The sequence below is a fragment of the Ixodes scapularis genome, unplaced genomic scaffold (assembly GCF_016920785.2).
Source record: "Ixodes scapularis isolate PalLabHiFi unplaced genomic scaffold, ASM1692078v2 PGA_scaffold4__175_contigs__length_147842914, whole genome shotgun sequence".
NCBI lineage: Eukaryota > Metazoa > Arthropoda > Arachnida > Ixodida > Ixodidae > Ixodes > Ixodes scapularis.
Window position 1 is genome coordinate 57,796,380 of NW_024609879.1, and position 24,691 is coordinate 57,821,070.

At 43.7% G+C, this 24,691-nt stretch overlaps 1 protein-coding gene across 1 annotated transcript in view; it reads left to right on the forward strand.

Moving 5' to 3' along the window:
* Positions 1 to 24,691, forward strand: part of LOC115325237 (cytochrome P450 3A6-like) — a 73,806-nt gene that overhangs the window by 13,749 nt on the left and 35,366 nt on the right. The window contains exon 2 of the mRNA XM_042293573.1: positions 846 to 1,022. Within this exon, the coding sequence (XP_042149507.1) occupies positions 846 to 1,022 (177 nt within the window). The remainder of the gene's footprint in view (positions 1 to 845; positions 1,023 to 24,691) is intronic.

Consider the following 24,691-nt stretch of genomic DNA (forward strand, 5'->3'; position numbering starts at 1 on the left):
ACTTCAGATTTTTAAGATAATATTGGTCTGCCCCTTTAAAGAAACATATTTCGTACTGTTCATTGTTGAATTCGAATGCCCGAATTAACAACCACCCGTCATCTTAATCCACCAATTTCGGTAAACCATATTCGCCTGTCTAAGACATTGTTCGAGGTTTCCTTGGCAGGAAACTCGTTCAAACAAAAGGGCGCCGTTAGGAAGGGCAAGGAAAGATTGTAACTGTTATGAGCGATATGAGTACTTCCAAAAGTGATCAGATTACCAAGCTTGCGTTGCGTCTGCGTTTGCAGACGCAGACTAGACGAGGCAGCAGACGCAGAAATGTCCGCCTTGTAGCATTTTATGACCGCTGTTGGCGTAAAGGCTGGTTCACACTACGACCTTACGAACGTGTGCCTTAAAACCTCTTAAAATATCTTACGACGAACAAACACACTTGTGCCATCTATTGGGAAGCACTTAACACTTTAAATTTCTGCCATTTTCTTCCTCTTTCTATCACGCATCTTTTTTTTTTGGCTTGAAATTTTTTTACATCGTTATAAACGACTATATTTTGTTGATAGTATTAATTTTGATCTCGCAAATACCGCAGAACAGGCCTTAGCTCCAGCAAGATTTCATTGCGAGGGTCACCTCATAGATGGCGCTAGCGTGCACGCCACTCTGTACTCTCGTCGTAAGATATCACAAGAGCCAAGAGTTCCGGGGATACTCCTCCCACCCCTTTCCCCTTTAGCAGAGCCAAGGCTCGAAAGGAGGCAGCCTCCTCTACCGAGTTCGCTATGGTAAAGTGTAAAGAGGTGCAAGGGAGCTTCCACCCTAACCCTTTTCGTTATTAGAAACCCTTTGTCATTTTTTTTTTTTTTTTTTTTATTTTTCACCCAGATTGTTTCCCAGAATTTACTCTCATCATCCAACTCGTGCTGAGGGTGATTGAGAGCGTCCAGAAGCCCGGGGTACGGAAGCTTCAAGATGCCATTGCTCCGATTATCTACGCTCGAAAATGGGATGCCTCGGTGAGTAAGAAGCATACATCAGATGGGGGGGGGGGGGGGGGGGGGGGGGGAGGTCCGAGAATGAAATGCGCGAATTTATTCAGTGAGTGCCTCGATCTTGCCTCTGACTGGTCCTTTTTACCGCGTCCTCGTTTGGGAACCCTCGATTTTCGCCTGATGACGTCGCACACGTGTCGCGCTGTTGGCTGCCGCTATTATGTGTTTTTTCCTAAATAAACTTCAGTTGCGAGTGCGCCTCGTCCTGTTTACTCTCGTCTTTGTCCTGCCGTTTTTTGGCGCTGTATATACTGATCATGAACCAACTAGCCCAAATTTCTATTTGGCTGCCGCTATCCTGGCAATGACAAAGCATTCGCAGGGGATGCGCGGCAGGTGCTTGTTTACATGAAGGGTAGGATCGATGAAGCCAGTTTTTTCGAGCCGCACGAAGAAACTGCGCATTTCACAAAACAGAAAAATCCGTCGGAATGAGACGCAGGTGGGGGTGGAATGCCAAATTTTCAAAACATAATTTTATGTGAATAAAAAAGAAAGACGAAACTGCTCTGTGAGCCGAAATCTACGTAAGCCTAAGTTGGTAAAAACAAGAAATGAGATTGTGGGCACATGTGGCATTCACTGCAGTGAAACAGAGCTCTAATAATAAAAACAGTATCTTTTTATTAGGGATGTCGCGAACAACCCTAGGTTCCATATCTAAAGGTTTCGATATTTTCAAAGCGAACTGAGGTTCGGATTAAAAAAAAAAGAATAGATTTTTTCGTACCGAGCGAGGTTCGAATTCGAAAATTCGCAACCTTCCATCACATTAAAGTTTCGAATTGAAAAAAGTTCGAAGCTTTCACGGCTTCTAAAATTTCGGGTTCGAATATTTTGAATATGTTTTTATTTGAGGTTCGAGAAATTTGAAGATTTCGAACTTTCCTAACTTGAAATTTGAGATATTCGAAAAGGATATAAAATTCGAACGCTTGTAATATTTAGAAACATGAAGTTCGAACAATTCGAAGATTTCAAATTTATTTTTACGTAAAGTTCGAAAAGTTCAAGGGTTCCATTTTCTTTTAACGTTAAATTCGAAAAAAACCAAAAAAAAAACCTTCGAAGATTTTGATTTTCTTTCAAGTCCAAGTTTTCAAAGTTCGACGTCCGGTTTTCATGTTCTTCCACAGTTTCAGTTTTAAATAACGTTTTCACGACTCATTGATTTTCATTTCGGAGAAGTTAGGTTTAGGAAAGTTAGGGTGTGATATTTAGACTCCGCAAAGTTGGTCAGGCAATTAAATGAGACGACGAGTGTCTTGGATGTACTGGAATTATTGCCAGTGTAGAGTGACGAGTAACCTAAGATCAGTAATTGTGACCGCCAGCCCGGGGGTGCCTTTAACGTGCATCACGCAATAGCGATCACACAAACGCACTGTTTTACGATACTCATCCAGTTCGAAACAGCCAGGGGCTGGCAGGTGGTTGAGGCTCCGAATAAACTTGAAGCGATCTGGCAAACTACTTCCCCACCCCTTGCACGCTGGTAGAAATCCGATAGAACGCAGCCCAAGTGACGCTGGCATATAGTAAGTTAAGTTTGTAATTGTCCTGGAGGTTTATTTTCCGGGACGGAGGGAGGGCTTCGCTAAAAGCACAGAAGCCGGAAGAACTCGAGGTCGAGGAGCGTTCTACCATTCAAGATGCGTCGGAAGAGGAAAAACGGAGGGGAAAGGGGGGGGGGGGGGGGGCTTTAGCCAGCCTTCCCCCCTTCCAGATATTTTGGGCCGTTAAAGAAAACGATACGGGGAAAGAGGGCGTGATGGAACTTATTGTAATCTGTAATTAATCATGCATATGTAGAGCTACTGTCGCTGTTCACTGCATAAAAGATCGCGCAGATGGTCATTGTCGGAAACTCCTTGTGAGAAGGCACTACTTCTCACATGCTTAATGGATCGGAAGTTCAATGCAATGTCTTTTCGACCTCAATAACTGTGCATTAATAAACAAAAAAGTTGGCTTAACAGTAACTGCGGAAATAAAAAGATGAAGAAAAAAAAAACTATCAAGAATTCGCCGGAAGTGTTGTATTCTTGCATAAGCAGAGGCTCAGAACTTCGAAACAAGTTTCTCCCACCAAAATGTGTATATGTGTATAGGCTAAAAGAAAGACGTCCCAAAAAACGTGAAACAAAAAGAAGTCTTCTTTTAATGACGTGTTGAACTTGAACAATATTAGAAATCTTCTCCCATGAGGTAATTTAATCCCTAACGTGAAAAAAAAAGTATATACATTATTTTGTATTCTGCAGATGGAAATGATATATACTGTCTGTGGTGTTAATTTAAATGCGATACCTCAAACAACTTAAACGAAAATAAATACCTAGTTTAGGGCATAATTGCCCGAAGATACATGTTTGGACAGTTCTTCGAAACGCACCTTGAATAAGAATAATCACATCTTAAGACGACACTGACTTAAGCTATACATAGATCATTCCTAAAAACTTTAACATCTTTACCATAAATAGCTTCGGCTATAGCGCGCTTCAAATATGGCACAAACGACAATCGTCAAAAAGCCATCGCCCATCCTCGCCCCATCGAGAATTTATTTCTTTAAAACTAAGCGCGCCAGAACATTGAAATAAACGGCATTGTCTTTCGTGAGGAACGTAGAACCGCATGTAAAAATTCGAGAAAAAAAAGTACGAATGTACCCCGCTAATGAATTCAAATGAAACCGCCCACCGGTCTTTCGAAGTTCGACGAACGTCGAACTTTTACTCTAAAAGTTCAAAGTTCGTCAACTTTTGACTTTTCAGGATTCGAAAGTTCGAAACTTTTCGAATTCTCTACATAAATAAGTTCGAAAGCTCGAAAATTATCTCATTCCTTAGCGTAGGAAGTTCGAAATTTCGAAAAGCTTTGAACCTTTTAGCGCAAGAACTTCAATTGTCGAATTTTTTGGTCTATCAAATTCGAAAGTTTGACAAGCATCGAATTTTGCAGCGTGATAAGTTAGAAAGTTCGAAAAGGATAGAATTTTTTTAGCGTAATAAGTTCGACGGTTCGAAAAGCATCGAACTTCTTGGTTTAACATGGTCAAAAATTCGACTTTGGTCGAATTTTACGATAAAAATGTTCGAAAATTCAAAATCTGTCAAATCTTTCGAACCGCTTGATTAGATCATCGAAACTTCGGTTTGAAAAAGTTCGCAGCATTCATGCCCTTCATTGCTAATACGTTTGTTTTCGTTTCTATATATATATATATATATATATATATATATATATATATATATATATGGGTGATTTCATCTCAACTCAGGCACGGATTTAGGGTCGAATTTTTAATTTTGACGAAAAAAATATATGTTTTGGGGCAATTCCTATAATAAAAGAAGACGCAAACGGTTATTTCGTCGGATTTTTTGTTCTCAAGTTATGGACCGTTGAAGCGGTCAAGGTGGAAATTGATGTTTTTCCAGCCTATCGGAGGTGCCATATTTCACTCCATCCCTTTTCCCTACTTTTTACGCTACATCAATATAACTTTTTGGGAACACTCTAGACATAGGCTTTTTCATGCTAATTAAGCGTCCAGGTCATAACATTCTTAATGATTTTTTTTTTATTTGTCAAACCGCCTCTCTGTGACGATATTTGACGAAGTTCAGCAAGCTGTGCTGTGTGACCTAATCAATTTATTTTTATGATCTTTATATCACCGTGAAGCGCCAATTATACTCTTTCTTTTGAGTATAATTTCACTATTTTGCCACAAGTATATATTGCGCTACATGTGCCTGAAAAACGAATATTTCGAAAAACTAGCAAGTTTGGAGTCGATTTTCTAAAAAAACCCACTTTTTATTTTTTTCATTTTTTATTCACAGTTAGTTAATATAGTAGTCTATCAGGAACTACCAACAGAAATTGTAATATATTGTTTGTATGGCCGCTATTAAGACTCGAATCTCGTGCTATGAGCGTTTTGAACGGGACTTCGCACAGGCGCTTTGCTGAGCAGAATTTTGGCCAATGTAAAGTTTTTCTATTTAATGTTAGTACTTACCACAATATCTGAGCGTAAAAGCAAGTGAAGTAACAATATTTATCCTTACAACATTTATTTACTTGGCACTGGGGTGATTTGAAAGGTGTGTGAGCTTCGCCTTATGTATTGACGGAGAAGTACGTAACATCTAAACTCACGGACAAACTTAAGTCATAGGGAAACGTCTAAGTAACCTGGCATGAATCACTGCAAATAGAAATGAAACCTAAACACATGACTAACGCATTTTAAGACTTACACGCCACGAAATGCTCGTCCTTACACGCCACGAAATGCTCGTTATTTTACGAAAGAGCCCGTATGTGCACAAAATAGACCGTACTTCCTAAGCGTCAGATACTAAATCGCACATATGTATATGCACTGCATATCTGTTTGACATAAGAAAATATGACAATTACATATAAAGTTCGGAATTTTAAACTCAAGATGCGACACGTAACCAGAGAAGGGAAGTAATATTTCATGTTGTAGCCTAAACATGTGCATTGCATAAAATATATCAAAATGTGTTGACCAAATGTCTCATATACTCCTAATTAACATAAAATACACTCAAAGTTAATACAAATATAAACTTTAAAACGAATTGAACACCGCCAAATTCCGTCTGGTTTACGAATAGACGACGCAGTACCTTTTCAATACTATACACGGCGCTGCTCACACAAAAACAGTGATAAACACCTGGGATAGGGATAGTCATCTTTCGACGTAGCACATTTCGAAACAATAGGTTGATGCGATTCTGAGCCAGTTTTCGCTTTGTCCAAATTGCAGTCAGTTCAGTGTCAAAGTCGCGTCGTCTGATCACACAGCGCGCACTCACAGGGGGACAAGGATGAACGCACTGTTGAAACGGTCCGGCCTTTTCACGGTCCCACCATTTAGCTCTGTCTATTCTGGGGTTTGGTAAACTCTTTCTAGGACCACATCACCTCCCCCTTCCCCCATTGCTTTGCTCCACACATGAGAAGATTGGATGCCTTTCGATGGGGTTACCTTCTCCCACTCCTTCCTTTTAAGCTCCCGATAACGGGACAGCTCCTCTTGGTCGATGAAGAGAAGCGTTATCCCCTTGATTTTCTGGCCGAGAGCTCCAACGAACGTACGCGCGTTAGTTATGAAGCTCAGCTCAGTTGTTTTCAAGTTATGCAGTGACGCATGATGCTTCAGCACACCACCCACTCCATCGCACGCGCTTTTGCCGTGCCCTGACGCCGAGTATATCCACCTGCTGACGACAAACTTCTTCTGAAATTCGTGTAATTGGTGCCGATTTTTGAAATGGCTTGGAGCGCCGTCCGAAACATAGATCAGCTCCAAAAAAACGGGCACGAGTTCCTCGAGCCTGTCTTCAATCATTGTGAGCGCAAAGAGCGCGTGTGCAGAATCATGACAGGTATCGTCACTCACGACGCCGAAACTTAGTGTTCCCTTCGTGGTCGTCGCAACGCAGGTGAAGATTGTCACCATCTTGGTTTTCCAGTGGTATCCCTGCACTGCACGTTGGAGCACAATACTCCAGTTTCCGGCGAAATCAAAGTGGAGGACTACGACCCGTGGCTTCACATTTGCTTTTTCAAGCCATATTGCTCTCTGTTGTGCGCGCCGAATATAATAGTGGGGTATGTATTTCTTCGTCCACTTGTTGAGTTCGTTAAGAAAAGCAGTGGCCTCCAAATGTTTTTTCACCAACTCGCCACCAGATTCACACTGTGCCAACTCCAGTTCATCTTCAGCGCTCATCCCTAACATCTCGTGGGATATGTCCTTCCGGTTCGAACAGGCTTCACACCTCAGCAAGAAGCAGTTTTGGGAAGGATTTTCACAAAGAAACATTTTCTGGATGTCTTCAAAGGTCATGGTCTTCCCCGCCGCATTTGACAGAGATGTCAGACAGAGTATGAAGTTGGCGCAGCATACACACACACACACTTCATGTACAGGGTGTTTCTTAACCCACTTGGGCCGAAGAGAATAAAATTTTGTAAGGCCCATTTTTGACTCGGGATTGGCCGCCTTGAATTCTTTGTAGGTTTCCCTAATAGATCTCGTCATAAATCGCTTCGTGACGAAGACTTCCTGACCATCAATAAAAAGCCTCACGACATCCTTCTTGTTCGGGCTTTGTCTTGAGCAGTCTTTTGCATCTGATGTGTAGTAAGTCAACGCAAGAGCGACATCGTTTTCGTCGAGAGCATGTCCTTGGTATGGGTCAGGTGACGCCCAGACCCCCATTTTTTTTCAGCTTTCTTGATTGGTCCAAAGCATGCTTCGTCACTTCAGGAATTGCTTTCAGGATATCTTTCTTTTTGAGGTTAGATGGAAAGACAGTTAAGAGGCGGTAGCGTTCTAGTTGCGACGCGCTCTTGACGTAGGCTGCTCGTCAATTGCTGACCCAGTCGGAGCACGAGGAGCATGGATCTTCTTTGTCTGTGCCCGTAGGTTCTCCGTACACGTCACTTAGTTTACGACCAATTTTCTTTTTGAAGTCCGCGGTTATCTCGGATTTTTTTCGCTTAACATAGCCGGTACGACTTCGTGGGGTCACGCTAGAAGGGAGTTTAAGTGGTGTCACACTTACTTCGGCAGCATCAATTGGTTCAGACACTCCTAGGACCAGGGCTTCCTCGTCAACGAATGATCTGTCCGCTGGTTTCAGGGATGATGGCGATGAGCTTGATGACAACATTTCCTGTCCTTGCTTATGTTCTTCAATCTGACCCAAGAACATTGTGTAGCAGTTATTGCACAGAACATCTCCAGGGCTTACGCGCTGGGCGTCCTCAGCCGGTAGAACTTGCTTAAAGGCCGCCGTACAGTTCGCGCTTTCCACTTTTTCTGCGTTTCCTCCTCTCCTGCCCTCCTTTCCTTCCTTCACCGCCCTCCCCCACCTGTTTACCGCCCTCCCCCGAGGGGACAACACGGAGAATGGATTAGGAGACGCCTCCGGTTAAATCCGGCCTAACCCGCCGAAGAGGGGGCCTGCTGCTTGACCAAAAATTATTTCGCTGCTCAAAAAAAAAAAAAAAAATCGCCGCGGGCAGCGATTGAATGCGCTTTGCCGGATGCGCAACGCTCCGTCCGCCTTGAACAAGCTTGTACGCATTGGGCTAACATTTTTCGAAGCGCGGCAGGTTTAGTGTAGGTCCTATCATATGGTCCTGCAAGACTTCCCTGTCCGCCACAAGCTACCCAATAATTCAAGAACATAACGACGGCAGCATATTCAAACAGTGTAAAATAAAAGGTATATAATATTTATAAGAACGCCGCTGTCTTCACTGCTTGGCTTTCAAATTTTTAGCGTTGCCAATAATCGTAATCAAACTATTTTTATGATTGAAGACCCCTCGTCGTGCATCGACCCCAAGATTACGCTTACGTGAAACATGATTTGGCGCGTGAGCGGCTCGAGTCACCGTAAACTTTTTTTTTTTTTTTTCAACGTGGATTCTGATATTTAATCTAGCTGAGGTACCACTGGCAGAATACGAATCGAATACTTGGAAGGTATATACCGTCTGAAAACTCATATAGCTGGTTGAGTGAATGCAATACTATCGCATTCGTTGAAGCTTGATTTGTTGATTTGAACTTCAACAAATCACACGCACCCATTCTCCCTATTCCTGTTTACCCAGTCATAGTCGTACCATCACGGTGCAATACGAGTACAAGTAACTGCAGTTTATGCATTGTTGACGTTGCACAGCCGTGATCGCACATAGCACGAGCACAAGCGTCGAATTCCGGTAAACTGATTGATTTCTGTCTGACCGCCATGACGCCACACGAGAAAAGCGATTTCGTTCTGTCTGTGAAATTAGGAACACAGAAATCAAGCTATAATCCCGGTGGTAAAACAAAGCGAAATGGATCTCTGCAGCCAATACCCAACCGTTTGCGAGGTGACTAGGCGAAAGCATATATTACCTCCGTGCCTTTACCCTCTGCACACCGCCAGAGAGAGTCATACAAACTCCTTGGAGCTATTGTCAACACGATTGCGTTTGCAAGCCGGTAGTTTGACTCGGCGGGGATTCGTCCCTTTCATAGCTCTCTATGAAACCAGAAAGGTAGATACTTTCCTACATTGGGTGGGTTTGCCCGGGGCCTTCAGTTATTTACGGCCAAAATCACACTGGAGGCGCTTCAGCAATGTTCACCCTGGTCGACACACGTGCACTCTAAAAATGCCAGTCGTCTGCCTTCCCAAAAGATACTTGAAGAACCAATCATAGAGACCGACGGATAACGAGGCCGAAATTATGCTTATACCTAAAAAAAAATTATAACACAAATTTGGCCTCGTCATTCCCAAACTGGTTGCCGGACGAAATTCTCTATGCGTATTGCAAGCCAGGATTGTTAATATAGCAACATAATATACGTACGGCAGAATTCCCTGCCATAAATAAAATGATTTGGCTAACGCCAAAAAAACGCGAAATGGGTGCAAACATGTAGGCACCCTAGGTGCAAAGAGTTTTGCAAAAAGGAGCGTAAACCGAAAAAAAGGGGGAAAAAGACAGAAGAAAGGGAGAAATAAGAAAAACAAAATCTCTGGTGACGTGGCCAAAAAAAATTCTGTTCATGTGATTTTTATTGTCACGTGACCGAACAAAAAAAAATAAGCGAAATAGAAAAAGAACACGAGAAAAAACCACCCCCTGCCCGGTTTCGAAGCTAGGCCCTCTTGATCGTGAAACTAGAGCGCTATTCGTTGCGCTTAGTTGCGCCAACATAACTTTTTTTTTCTTTCTTTATTGCAAGTTGCGCCAACATAACTCTGCCTGTAATGCTCACGCATTCTCACATCATAGGAGAAAGCTTAGGTGCCTTCGTAGTTTTTTATGTATGTGTTATTTTTATTTGTGGCAAGAGTTCACGTTCCACAATGCTTTTAGAGTTTTGAGCAAAACGAGTTTTCTTCATCCGAGTCACCTTCTAGAGCCAGTAGTCCGCACTGGGTCGTCCAGCTAATCAAGCAGCTATTTTCAAATTCTCTGACGTGCCCGTCCTCGCATCCGAGGTCGCCGTTTGACAAGCTTATCTTCCACCTGGTAGCCGGAACCCCACGGCAGCTTTGTTCCGTCCCCACTCACTCTCGAGAGGATGGCTCGCCCCGAGGCTAATCCCATTCTCTAGACGCCCTTTCCACCCAACGCTGGCCCTTTCCCTCCCCGTCTCCAGCTTCGGGAGAGAAGGTTCTTCCCTGCAGAACGTCCCGTTTGTACAGCGGCCTTTAAGAAAACGTAGGTTTAGCTCCGAGACTTGACGAAAATGGCGTCCGTAAAACACTCTTCTCTTGTGTCTCCTTGAACAGTCGGCGCACACTTTCCGGTCTGAACTGAATAATGTATTAGCCATGGCAGTAACGAACACTTCTGGCTTTCTGAAAGCAGGAGCAGTTTTAAGTTCATCCAGCTCAGACAGCACGGAGTTAGAATGAGTACCAGCTTTCCGCCGTGGCTTAGGAATTCAAGAGCCAGAAAGGGACCGAGAAGGCTATTATCAGTTAGACGACGTGCGAAGATTCGGCTTCCTTTGGGTCCCCAATCTTCCCGTCGATCCATACTTAAACAATCGCTCTCCGCCTCGCGCGTAATCTGAGTGCCACGCAGCAGCGGCGTCTCTTTTAGTGCCCGCGGATTAGTGGCACGGTTGTGTTAGAAGGACGAGGAGGGGAGCTTGGAGAGACAGAGAGGGGCTTGCGACGAAAACTCTAACCTCGAAACGCCTGTTCTCCCGACAATCAGGGTTTCCGTGTCGGTCGCATTCAAAGGCATAATCCTTAGAGGCTCCAGGACCCCGACGAAGATAGAGGCGGTAGCCGCGTGATGTTCAAGATAAAGTATTCTATACACGCCGCCTGACTAGGGTGGCATCTGTAAAATTTTGGAGCCGAAAGCAAAAGGCCTCACAGGACTTCTCTAACGATCTGCATTCCCCCGTATTGGGACAAAAAGATGCGCTCGCACTTGTGAATACGGACTTCTAAGTAACTTTTTTTTAAGAGCACTACTCAAATTTTTTTTAATGTTTATGGTTGGATATTAGGTAACTGCTAATTATAAATAGAAAACCTTATATAGGCCAAAATTCTGCTCAGCAGAGCGCCTGTGCGAAGTCCCGTTCAAAACGCTCATAGCACGAGATTCGAGTCTTAATAGCGGCCATACAAACAATATATTACAATTTCTGTTGGTAGTTCCTGATAGACTACTATATTAACTAACTGTGAATAAAAAATGAAAAAAATAAAAAGTGGGTTTTTTTAGAAAATCGACTCCAAACTTGCTAGTTTTTCGAAATATTCGTTTTTCAGGCACATGTAGCGCAATATATACTTGTGGCAAAATATTGAAATTATACTCAAAAGAAAGAGCATAATTGGCGCTTTACGGTGGTATAAAGATCATAAAAATATGTTGATTAGGTCACACAGCACAGCTTGCTGAACTTCGTCAAATATCGTCACAGAGAGGCGGTTTGACAAATAAAAAAAAATATCATTAAGAATGTTATGACCTGGACGCTTAATTAGCATGAAAAAGCCTATGTCTAGAGTGTTCCCAAAAAGTTATATTGATGTAGCGTAAAAAGTAGGGAAAAGGGAAGGAGTGAAATATGGCACCTCCGATAGGCTGGAAAAACATCAATTTCCACCTTGACCGCTTCAACGGTCCATAACTTGAGAACAAAAAATCCGACGAAATAACCGTTTGCGTCTTCTTTTATTATAGGAATTGCCCCAAAACATATATTTTTTTCGTCAAATTTAAAAATTCGACCCTAAATCCGTGCCTGAGTTGAGATGAAACCACCCATATACATATATATATATATATATATATATATATATATATATATATATATATATATATATATATATATATATATATATATATATATATATATATATCAACGTTACTAAAACACTCAGTTGGGAAACTCCCATAGAGACAGCTTTGAAAAAGTGGCCCCAAACTGTCTCCGAGCACCGAGCTAATGACAAACACAACGCCACCATTTCTCCCGCAGCGGCCACTCGAGGAACTGCACGTGACTTCAATTTTGGCTTTAAGAACGGATACAGCGGTAGAGGTTACAGGGGTGCCACCCCCGTCTCCCCGGCGGACGCGCCGCGTTGAGCTACTGAAGTTAAAATGCACCTAGGGCGGGACGTGCTACCTGAAAGGCCCGCTGAGGCATGGTTTTATAAAAACAATATTAATTGTTCCGCAAAACCTTGCGAACTAAAGATAATAAAAACATCACGCGCCCATCATTTGGTACTAAACTCCAATAAATTTCATACAAAAAGAGTCTTTTCCGTTTGTTTTTACGCAAAAACAGGCTTTCAAAAAGCTCGAGGTGACCACAGTACAGACAAATGATAAAGAGTGGCGCTGTTGTCGCATTTAGCTCGGTCTCGGTGGACGCCAGCGGCCCAGGTTTCGACGGCGAGTTTCCCAACTGAGTGTTTTAGTAACGTTGATATATATATATATATATATATATATATATATATATATATATATATATAGATGGTGTTTCAAAGAACACGGGCCAAATCGCTCCTTCGAAAACTACTCATCGCAACGAAAAAAGGCTTGTGACGTTGTGGTCCTAGGCCAGGGGCCCATTTAAGAAAATTATTAAAGTCCGGGATAATTAACTTGTTAATTATTTTTGCCTAATTAACTTTTTAATATTGTGTTTAAGGGCATGGTTTAAATTAGAAAATTGATGCGCATCATCGAAAACCATTAAACCAACAAATTGCAAAACGATAGAAGGAACGCGAAGCATTTTACGGCCTTCTGAAAAACCGCACAGATTCGACGGGGTTTTAAGTTTCGGTTTGTTATCGGAGCTCATCTCGGCCCCGGCAGCACCGCCCCGCGTGGAGTGATAGTGCAACCAGACTCTGCTGCGTCACGCGATGACAGCACAGCAAAGGTTGGTTCACTACCCTACTGAAAAAAAAACAAAAACAGTTGGCCCCTATATGGAAATAAACGGGTCAATACCGGTAACAGTTTAACCATACCGGTCACCAGTTTGTCAAAGGGGTCGCCCGTATGGCTCAAAGGGGTCCCCCGTGTGAGCCATAACGGTCACCTATTTTGACAAACAGGTCACTCCTTTGGCAAATGGGTCGCTCGTCTGGGCAAATGGGCGACTCGTTTGGGCAAAGTTGTCGCACTTTTGCTCAAACCGGTGACCATGTTGCAAACTGTACCGGTTTAATCAAACGGCTCTCCGGAGCCCGTTTGATATTGAACGTACAGATCGGCGGCGTGGGCACGCCTAGCGTTTCAGCCGTGGCAGCCAATGTTTCCGGAAGGCTGGGAGCGCCGGTTCATCGATTTCAGATCGTCCGCGTAATGCAAGTAATTATATTTATATTTCAATTGCGCTGATGTTCGCTTATACTGCAACTAAAATATGTTTTGTTGTTATACGTAAACGCGCGACGTTGGTGAGCCGATATTTTTGACAGAACTTTAAAACTTTGTCCATCTTTGTTGCCTCAATTTAATATTCAGCTCGAATCTCTCTCGCAGAAGACGCAACCGCGTGAAAGAATGTACGTTTAGACTCCGTTTCACTTTAATTCAAGACGCAGCGAAGGTAGCACGCGTACACGCGGCTGCAAGAACATCTGGCATTGCGAGAGCACGCCCGCCGTTGCAGCAGTCAAACTACGAGCTCGCGCTGAGTACTTTCTTCGCTCGGGCGTAAGCCGAGCTTCTGGCCGCCCCGCCGCCATTTCCAAAGTTCGAGTGTGCTAAAATGGGCGCGCGCGCGCGCGTGTGTGTTTGTTCGCGCCTTGTCCTGTTTCCCTTCGTCTGTGTCCCTGTATTTTTTCGGCGCTTTTTGCTTGTGTGTGTTTGTTTTTCAAGGCTACAAAACACATCTCACTGGGATGCCTGGGGAGAGGGAGAGGGCCTGTCCCTGTGGTCCTCGCCCCCTCCATCCTCCTTGTCACCCGTCACGTGACTCGCAGCCGCGCGCGAGCTACACGCTGATAAGCATCGAGATCCGGAAGGGTGCACCTGGCAGCCGAATTTTTTTGTCTGCTTGTTGTCAGTTCCAGCTCGAACTTCGCTCGTCCACCTGCTTCGATCTGTCGCCTAACCCTGCGGTCTTATTAGGATGTCTCTCGACAACGTATTGGATGTGCACCAAAGCTATCAGTGTTCGAAAAGTCTTACGCCTACATCCGCAACAAGCGATTCTTCAAAGAAGTCAGGAATTCTTGCGGTTTGGTTGGGTTCGGCAACTGACAGCTTGTACGCCACATCGTGTTAAAACTTTCAAGGAGCCGTTCTCTCTCGTTTGTCTTTGTGCGGTTGTCCTGCTTTGACCGTGTCGACAAATATCACTGATTACATCTTTCAGGTCCGCTATTTTTATGGTAAGTGCACTGCAACCTACTCGGCAACGATTGACCGTTCTTCTACTCGTACTCTTCCAGATTATCTATATAATTGTGCAGCCACTATTCTTGCGGCAGCCGGGCGAATAATTTCCCGAAAGTCTACCTTCATAGTCTAGAATTACCTCGGTTCTTGTTTGGTTTGCTATCTTCTCAGTTGTATAAAAGCTTAGAGTGCCTCTCACATTTCACAGATCGCTTGCACGTTTGTACTTGTCTACAGAAGACGTAATAAACATTTAGGAGAATTGAAAACGATCTTTTGTGTCTGTTTTCCTGTCCATTTGCAAGCACCTTCGTGAGCACATTTGTTCTACGTGTTTCCTCCATGTTATAAATAGGTTTATGAGTTTCGGAACATCTTGAATAAGTTTAAGATAACCAACCTACCAGACGATTTCCATTTAGGGCTAGCGCATAATTTCCCGATTCTAATGGCACGTTCAAACGTCTGGTCACGTGCAAGGTCGAACGGGCTCCCGTATCAAACGGGCACCCGTATCAAACTGGCACCTGTATCAAATGGGTACCGTTTCGAGCACGTACCGTTTCAAACGGCTACCCGTATCCCAGAATCACGTTTGATCCAAACGGGTCGACAAGTTTGCACCCGTTTGATTCAAACGCGTCGACCAGTTTGCCACCCGTTTGAATTTCAAATTTTTTTCTTTTTTTTCAGTGGGGTATCTTTTTGCGGGGCGCGGTGCCGTCGGGGCGGAAATGCGCTGCGAAAACAAAGCGAAACTTAAACACGCGTGGAATTTGTGCGGTTTTTCAGAAAGCCGTAAAAAGCTTCGCGGGCCTTCTATCCTTCTGCAATTTGTTGATTTAGTACTTTTTGATGATGCTGAGCAATTTTCTAATTTAAACCTTGCCCTTAAACACAATAGAAAAAAAGTTAATTACGCAAAAATTATTAGCAACTTAATTATCCGGGACTTTAATCATTTACTTAAATGGGCCCCTGTCCCAGGACCAAAACGCCGCAAGCCTTTTTTTTGTTGTGATAAGTAGATTTTGCAGGAGCGATTTGGCCTGCGTTTTCTGAAACACCCTGTTTATATATATATACAGGGTGTTCATTTTAATTCGAACAGATTTATTTAAAAAAAGACGTGAAAGTTGTGAAAGTTACACTTATGCTGCTTGTGGAGGTGAGTTATACGGCCGGGGGGACATATTATAGGGGGCTAATCGTAACGATCAGTTGGGTAATTAACTAAAATTCGATAATTAACTTTTTGAATAATGAAAATAGACAAATGGTTCCAATTAGAAACTTGCTCAGCGTCATCGAAAACCACTGAATCAGTCATTTTCAGAAAGACTTTGAGCGCGTGAGAAGCGTAGTAGCTCACTAAATTTACCACTCGTGGAGCAGGTACAGCACAAAGCTAGCGGTTGCAGTAAGGCGCCCGCGCAATTTTTCCCTCTCTTATCTAGCCCCAGCCTTGTACCTGCTCCACGAGTCGTAATTTTAGTGCACTACTACGCTTCTCACGCGCTCAACGTCTTTCGAAAAATGACTGATTTAGTGGTTTTCGGTGACGCTGTAAAAGTTTCTAATTGGAACCATATGTCTATTTTCATTACTTAAAAAGTTAATTAACGAATTTTAATTAATTAGCCAAGTGATCGTTACGATTAGCCCCCTATAATATGTCCCCCTGGCCGTATAACTCACGTCCACAAATCGTATCACTGCATATTTTACGGATTTTTTAAAATAAATATGTTCGAATTAAAAATAAAAACCCGATATATATACATATATACTGTAATATATATATATATATATATATATATATATATATATATATATATATATATATATATAAACACACACGAGGAAACAAACACACACACACATACATATATATATATATATATATATATATATATATATATATACACACACAAAGGGAATGAGCGAAGGTTGGCAAGTGCAGCCGTAGTAATATCGTGAACGATGAGAGGAGAAAGTGATTTTTGAACTTATTGCATTAAAGTTAGGGAAAAGGAAAGGGAAAGAGAGCTGGCGAAAAAATGGGCCCCGCTCCTGGCCCAATTTTTCGCCAGCTCTCTTTCCCTAACTTTAAGGCCACGGTCCCACTGACTGTGGCAGTTTAAGTACTTCTTGGCAGGTCATTACTCATCTCTTTTTAAATACTGTTGTGTGAGATTGATGTCATTCGAAAGGCAATGCAATCCTCTTTCATTTGATATTATGTATGTGTTGGTTTTTACTGTACATGCGCATTTGCAGCGTTGCGAATATGATGGCGCGGACCCTCAATTGCTCCGCTAGTTCATGTTTTATGAACGATCCATTAAAGATAGCACGGTTCCAATATAGCAGTTTTGATGATGTCGGAGCAGAATGTAACGATACACTTTTTTGGTATTTGCACTACTTTGTTTTTTTCATCCCTCCAAATATTGCTCTAAAATTGACATTTTACAGCACAAATATATTTTTAATGACACGTGCTAGGGTAATGAAATTAGCTACACATGTAGTGCTTATAATTGGTAATATGCAGCAAAAAAATTTAATGTTGTGTAAAATTTTTTTGTTTAGATATGTTATATCAAACGTAGCACTTTTTTGTGCTTCGAGTCATGGTACTTCAAATGCCGTTGAGGAAATAATTAAACTATGATAAAATATTTTATAACATTTTGAGCTACAATAGTTGCCCAAGAGGTGGACGATGGCTTTTTTTTTCATTTTCAAAGTCATAACGGTCCAGGAGCTCTTCAAACTTACCTGTTTTGACGCAATAACTTTTTTAGACATCAAACAGATTTATTGGCATCTAATAACATTTATTGGTTGGAATAGATATCCATTGCGATGTATTACATTTTCACAATGGTCTTGCTGTGGTTTTTTGATAGGTGTAGAGCTTAGCTAATTCTAAAAGCAATTAAAAACTGTTTGGGTGTTTTGTTGCGCTACCTGGCGGATGGCAGAAAAACTGCTGATTTCTAATGTTCAAAAACTTTCCGAGGGCGGCGTTGGCGTCTGTGTCATCATCAATCTCCGTGTCTTTTTACCTTCACATTTAAAAATATATTGAAAGATTTACTATAGATAAATGAATGGTTCAAGTACTGGTCAGGTTAATAAATCTAAGACGAATAATTACACAAGCGTAGCGTGATATAATGTGTTTATTATTCGATATGATTGAAATCAATAAACAATAAAGACGAAGAGGAAAATAATACACCCGAGTTCACTTCATGCCTGTACTCCGTTTCACCTTATGTTGTACCGCAGCGAAGGCTAGAAGCGCATGCTCATAGCGTTGGGAGCCGCTTTTAACGCACGAGAGCTTGTGCCGCTGGGATGTGCCCTAGAGCAAGGAGCTCGCGCTTGTAGCCTTTCCTGCGGTACATCATAAGGTGAAACAGAGTATAGAGTCTATAAATGAGCTTTAATGTATCGGCACTCCGTTCCCCAAAATTGTTTTGGGCGCCGCCATTTTGGGTCTTGTTCAGAGCAAACGCAACTGCCGATCGTCATGATCCAAAAGTGCGACTTCCTCAGCATTAGATGCGGTGCTAGGAAGCTGATGCACTATTGCAATGCTCTGTCGCGGGTTGTTTAAACATTTGTGGGGGACGGAAAAGCGTTTTCTGTGATTTTAGATAAAGCTTCAGATAACTAGCAACCATGATTTTAAGCCACAATATGACCAAGAGCATGAATAGAGTCATTAAATAAGCTACACCTCAGAGTAGCGACACTTGGCCATAATGTGGCTTAAAACCATGGTTGCCAGTTATTTGAAGCTTTATCTGAAATCACAAGAAACGCTTTTCCGTCCTCCAATTTAAACAGTTTGCGACAAAGCAAAGCAACATTACATGAGCTTCCTAACACCGAATCTAATGCTGAGGATGCCGCACTTTTGAATCATGACGATCGGCAGTTCCGCCTGCTTTGCACAAGCACCAAAATGGCGGCGTTCACAACACTGTCTGGGAAGAGAGTGCCGATACTCTAAGCGCAGCTTATTTATTGGCTCTAGTTCACGCGAAACTCCTTTTCCCCGACTGAAACTGAAAGTATATATGAATAATACACCATTATTATAGCTTATTTAGTTATAACCAACTACACACAATGAGAGGAGGAAGCGGCCGGGTAGGAGAAACGCGGGTTTTATGTGCGACCGTTCTAACCGTCTCAAAAGAGAGAACGCGCGAGCTTGCGCTGGTTAAAAAAAAAAAAAAAAGGAATCCAAAGAAAAGAGGCGGCACGCTGTGTTGTTTGTTATTATGCGTCTAATTGCAAATTGTTGTGTGTATGTTTATACAGCCGGTAGTTAGTCTGCCTTAGTGGGCGTCTGATGTCTCATCTGTAGATGAGCAATTTAGCCAGTGCGGTACAACCGCAAACCTGGGGTCTTTAACGTGCACCACGCAGTAGTGATACACGGCCGCACGCCGGTACGATGCTCTTCCAGATCGAAACGGGCAGGGGCGGGGTGGGTTCTGCAGTGCGAGCTTTCACTCCACGTGCTCCAAGCTGGTGTGCGCTAGACCATGCACTCGGCCACCGACCCCCCCCCCCCCCCCTTTGTGCGTCTAATTTATATACAGGTATAAGTATTTGAAGATCGACGAAGGACGTCGATCGTCTTGAAGTAATGTAACGTAATAGCATTATATAAATAATAAACTTGCTGAAGGACTGAACGACACAATTTTTTATTCTTGGATTGTAATATGGCGGTAGCCTATTGTACTTACTGTTGATGAAGACCAATATGAGGTGACGAGGTAATGATTAAATGATGAGGCTCTGTAAGGACGACGACATTAGTGGGTGTCAAACCACAACGTACAGTGCCAGACTTGTTTCAAGTATCGTGTAACCAAAGACTTTCCTCACCCGCAACAGAATACGGTAGAATCAATGAGGATGCTGCTTTACAGCTGTACGTGAAACAGTAAAACTGCACTGTGCAGAAGTGCGGCTTATTCGTTAATATGAGGGACGGGTTTCTAGCAGCATTCCCTGATTGACTACTTGGAAGAAATGGTCTCGTTGACGTAAAGTGTCCCCGTTCCAAAAGATTCTTGAAGCATACTTAAACCGCAAAGGAGTATGAGGCGAAAAATAAGAATAAGGAGCCCGGTGTAAAAGGTCCAAATCACCACCACAGCTTCTACTATCAAATACAAGGGCAGCTACACAATACACAAAGAGAGTTTTGTGATTTAGTTATATTTATACTCAAGGGCATTGATATATGACGTATTCAGAGGGATGACACCTTCTGGTCAACCAACATAGAACCTTTTCTCCTCAAGTTTTACATGGGAGGCCCGACTTCCGCTGGAATTCCTCACGTAGACGAGTTGTCCGACCGAATAAACTGCCATTACTCCCGATCTGGGAATCTCTCGATCTTCGTTCGTAGGCCATAGTTTCATAAGATCGAGTGGTGTGGCTCTTCGTCCGCCGAATATTGCTTTGGCGGGTATTTTTACCGTGTAAGATGAGACCGTCGCGTGCTGCTAGAACAAGAACCTGGCGATTCTTCACTGAACTGCTCCTTCCGTAAGCTTCAAAAGGGCTTTTTTTCGTTTCGCACACCATCTGTTCTGCTTGCCATTTAGTTGCAGGATGCTATGGTGCATTAATGGGATGCCTGATGCCGGTTTTTTTTTTCTTCGAAAACTTGTTTATTTTATTTGAAGCAAGATTTGGCGCGTTTTCAGAGAAAAGTATATTCGGTAGGGCAAAAGTAGTTAAAAGAGACCGTAGAACGTCAATGACGTGTTTCGACGTCGTGGCAGGCATCGTGTAAACTTCCAGCCACTTAGAGTACGCATCGACTATGACTCTGCAGATGTGGATACGTTTCGCCACCCTCAATAGTGGATCGTTTTCAGTTACTGTTCATGATGGCATTGGACTCAAGGAAGACTTCGAGTCTTTCCAGAAAGTTAGCCCAGGTGCCAGGACTTTTGTCGAAAGCGGTAAGTTTTCCAAACGTTGAAAATGTCGCTAGCCACGTGCTGTGCTTGACAGTGGACACTTACCATTTGCTGAGAAAAACTTGCTTGTTCGTCTGCCACGAGTCGTCCGATATCAGGTCATCACCGCGACACCATCTCCCGACAAAACTGGTCTTCATTGTCCGCATGTCCATAGTTAGCAATCACGTGAACTTATAAATTCCCGAACGCTCATAACTTGCCGTCGCTAAACGCCATTCATTCATAGCGCCTTTATTGGACATAAACGTCTTCCTATTTCTTCTGATGGTTTTCATCATATTCCTCCTAAGCTGTACTTACAACATTATGTGTGTGGGTACTTCCGAAAAGATTGCAACGGTGTTCGTTTTCTGGGAACCATAATGTAACAACATTTACAACATCTTCCGGATTCCGTGAAACACAATATTTCGTAACGTTATTTTAGTCGTCAATAAAATGGCGAGGTATGTACAGTAAATCGCGAAGCAGTTTACTAGACGTCCGCTTCCACTGGTGTCTTGGAAGATTGAGTCTACTGAGCGTGCATTCCTGCAGAAGAAATTTTCATTGATAGAATATTGACATGTCAATCAACATTTGATTCCTTCTTGGTAAGACTTATTGCGAAAGCCCGTTACAACCGCGGAACGAACAATTTATACCCAGCCTGACATTCTCGCATACATTCGTTTGCTGGGCCACGCTACTTCAGCTAGCTGAGCACAGCTGGCAGCGGCGCGAGGAAGGCCACGAGAGGAACGTGATGGTGCTCGAGCCATCCCACTGTGAATCAATGTTTCGGCCACCCCAAACACATCGAGGGGCTTTACACCCCACGGGTGCGTGTCGCCATCTATTGGTTGATCAAACGGCTTGTTCAAGATGGCTGCCGTGGGACCGAAGCCTTAATGCAATAAACTCAATAATTACCATCGCCCCTCTTCGTTCACGATATATGTATAACTGAGAAGAAAAGAAAACCCTTGGTGAAAACAGCAACAACGGACAATTTATTCTTCGACGCTTCGATCAGAGTCCGGCCTTCGTCAGGAAGACGTATATATATATATATATATATATATATATATATATATATATATATATATATATATATATATATATATATATATATATATATATATATATATATATATATATATATATATACACCTTTCCTTGTTTGTGTTAAGTCCACGGATCTTGTATATACTATATACAGGGTGTTTTTTTTTTATTCTTACAGATTTGTTTAAAAAAAACCCTTGAAAGCTACACTAATCCCGTTTGTGCAGGTGGGTTATACGGCCAGGCGGACATTATGTGGGTGGCTAATGTTTGCGGTAAGTCGGCTGATTAGTTAAAATTCGTTAATTATATTTTTAATTAGTGGAAATAGACATATGGTTTCGATTGGAAACTTGTAGAGCATAATCGAAAACCACTAAATCAACCATTTTTGGAAGGATATAACGCAGGGGAAGCATTTTACAGCATTCGGTAAAAACTTTCCATTGGGTCGCGTTTCAAGATTTCGGTTTCTTATCGGAGCGCATCACCGCGCCCGCGGTCCTGCTCCCCAGTGGCTGAGACGCGCAACACACGCGCGCCGTACTTCCCCCCCATTCTACGTGAGAGGCGAGGAGGTGGCTTCGCGCCGGGACCACCGGGGAGCAGGATTTCGGGCGCGTAGTTGCGATCGGATAAGAAACCGAAATCTAGAAACGCGTTCAAATAGAGCGTTTTTACAGAACGTCGTGTAATGCAGCCCCGGCGTTATATCCTTCCAAAAATGGTTGATGGAGCCAGATTAACCCGGGGTGGACTAGGTTCGCGCCAATAGTTAATTTAGGGGTTTTCGATGATGCTCAGCAAGTTTCTAATTGAAAACATGTTTATTTTCAGTAACTAAAAAGTTAATTAACGAATTTTAATTAATTAGCCGACTTATCGCAAAGATTAGCCACCCCCACAATGTCCGCCTGACCGTATAACCTACCTACAGAAACCGCATTAGTGTAGCTTTCACGGTTCTTTTTAAACAATCGTCTAAGAATAAAAAAACACCCTGTATATATATATATTGTAGCGGAGACGCTGAGTACGGGGTGAACAAAAAAACATAAAAGAGAAGCAACCGGCTCGCGACGAAGGGAACGCTCGTCGTGCTCGTGCGTGTGCGCGAGGCACTTGGAAGCCAACCACCGAAGATGTCGGACATCTCTGTGCGGTGATTAAACTAGTTAAAAATGAAAGCAGAAATTGTAACACTGGTGTCAGAGGTGGAGCTCCGTTCGGACCGACGCCTTCCCCGGGCAATGGAACCTCCTACCAGTCCCGAAGGGGACCACACCGCAACTACCGGCACCGAAAATCTCGCTTCTTCAGACCCGACAGCGTCCGAACCCATGGCCCTCTTCAAAAGCTGGCTCCAACAAGCGGAAGCGTCCTACGCTCGACGAGAGAGCCTGCTTCTCCAAACTATGACATCATCCATTCAGGGTTTCACTGCCTCCATAACAGAACGTTTTCAGCGCTTGGAGTCTCGATTCCCTGAACTCGAGGAGTAGCGCACCGCAAGCCCCCCGGTTCAGAACGCTACCCGACTCTCAACCCTGCGTGTCAAGCCATCGACATTTGACGGTACCGTTCCTTGGGCGCCTTACGTATCCCAGTTCAACCTCATTGCTGACGTTAACCAATGGTCTCCGGCTCAAAAGGGACAAGCCTTGGTCGCCCATCTAACCGGACCAGCTTTGACAGTACTACACTACCTACCACCCGACACCCGCCATTCGTACGAAGTCTTGGTCGCGGCACTGAACGAGCGCTACGGGGAAGGACCCCTCCGCTTTCTTCATCACGCCCAACTTCGCAACCGTCGTCAGTCTGCAACCGAGACAGTTTCTCAAGTCGCCGACGACATCGAGCGCCTCGCCCATCTTGCATTTCCTGGTTGCCCACAAGTCACAATTGACGCTGTGGCAACCATGGCGTTCATTGACGCCATCTCATCCGTTGAGGTGCAGGATGCGGTTCGCCTAGCACGCCCCAAGACTCTCCGAGCAGCACACACGGGCGGGCTGGAGATAGAAGCTGCTCGACAAGCATCACGATCTACGGTTCTGAGGCCTCCTACGCAGCCGCAAGCCCCAACAACAGCAACACATGCGCCTCCAGCCCCAGTTTGCTGGAACTGCCATCAGCAGGGCCACACGCGGGCACAATGTCCCACGTATCACCCCAGCAGCCGGAACCCAACAGCAACATCGCCCCGGATAATCGCATCAACGCGTGTCCTGACAGCACCACTAACATCTATCTACCTTCAGGGCGTCGTCGACGGAGTTTCGGTACGCGCACTTGTTGATACCGGAGCTACAACCTCGGTAATTAGACCGGAAGGTTTGATGAAAGCGAATCGTCCTGTTCCACAAAAATCTGACAGCTATGCTCTGCAAACCGCAACGGGAGACATGGTAGCTGTACTATGCTCCACAACTGTACCCTTCACCGTGGGTAGCCTTCACGTTTCGCTGACTGTTGTCGTTGCCGCTATCGAGGAGCAGTGCATCCTGGGCGTCGATTTCCTCAAAGCACACAAGTGCGTGCTCGATTTCAACGCTGGATTGCTGCATCTCGGTACTGACTTGTTTCCCCTTGGCGCCGCCAAGGTGACGGTCCTTTACGACACTGGGTTGCCAATAAACGACACCCTCCCGTATATGTGTCCTCGCACATCCTCTATCAAGCTAGCTGCGCACGTATTACCATTATACGAAGGCGCGTCTGCTTGTCTCGATAAACTGGATGCTGAGAGGTTTTGCCAGCTGTTTGAAAAATTTACAAGCCTTTTCAGCACGGGAGACGCAGATATAGGGCTAACATCGGTGGCGACACACCGGATTGTGACAGGACAGGCTTCTCGCATTCGACAACCCCCTCGGCGCATTCCTCTCACACAGAGGTCTCACGTCGACGACTTGGTGAAGACAATGCTTCAACAGAGCGTGATTGAACCAGCATGTTCCCCCTGGTCATCACCAGTTACGCTAGTGACGAAGAAGGACGGTACAACTCGATTTTGCATAGACTATCGAAAACTCAACGGCGTCACTAAGAAAGACTCTTTTCCACTTCCTC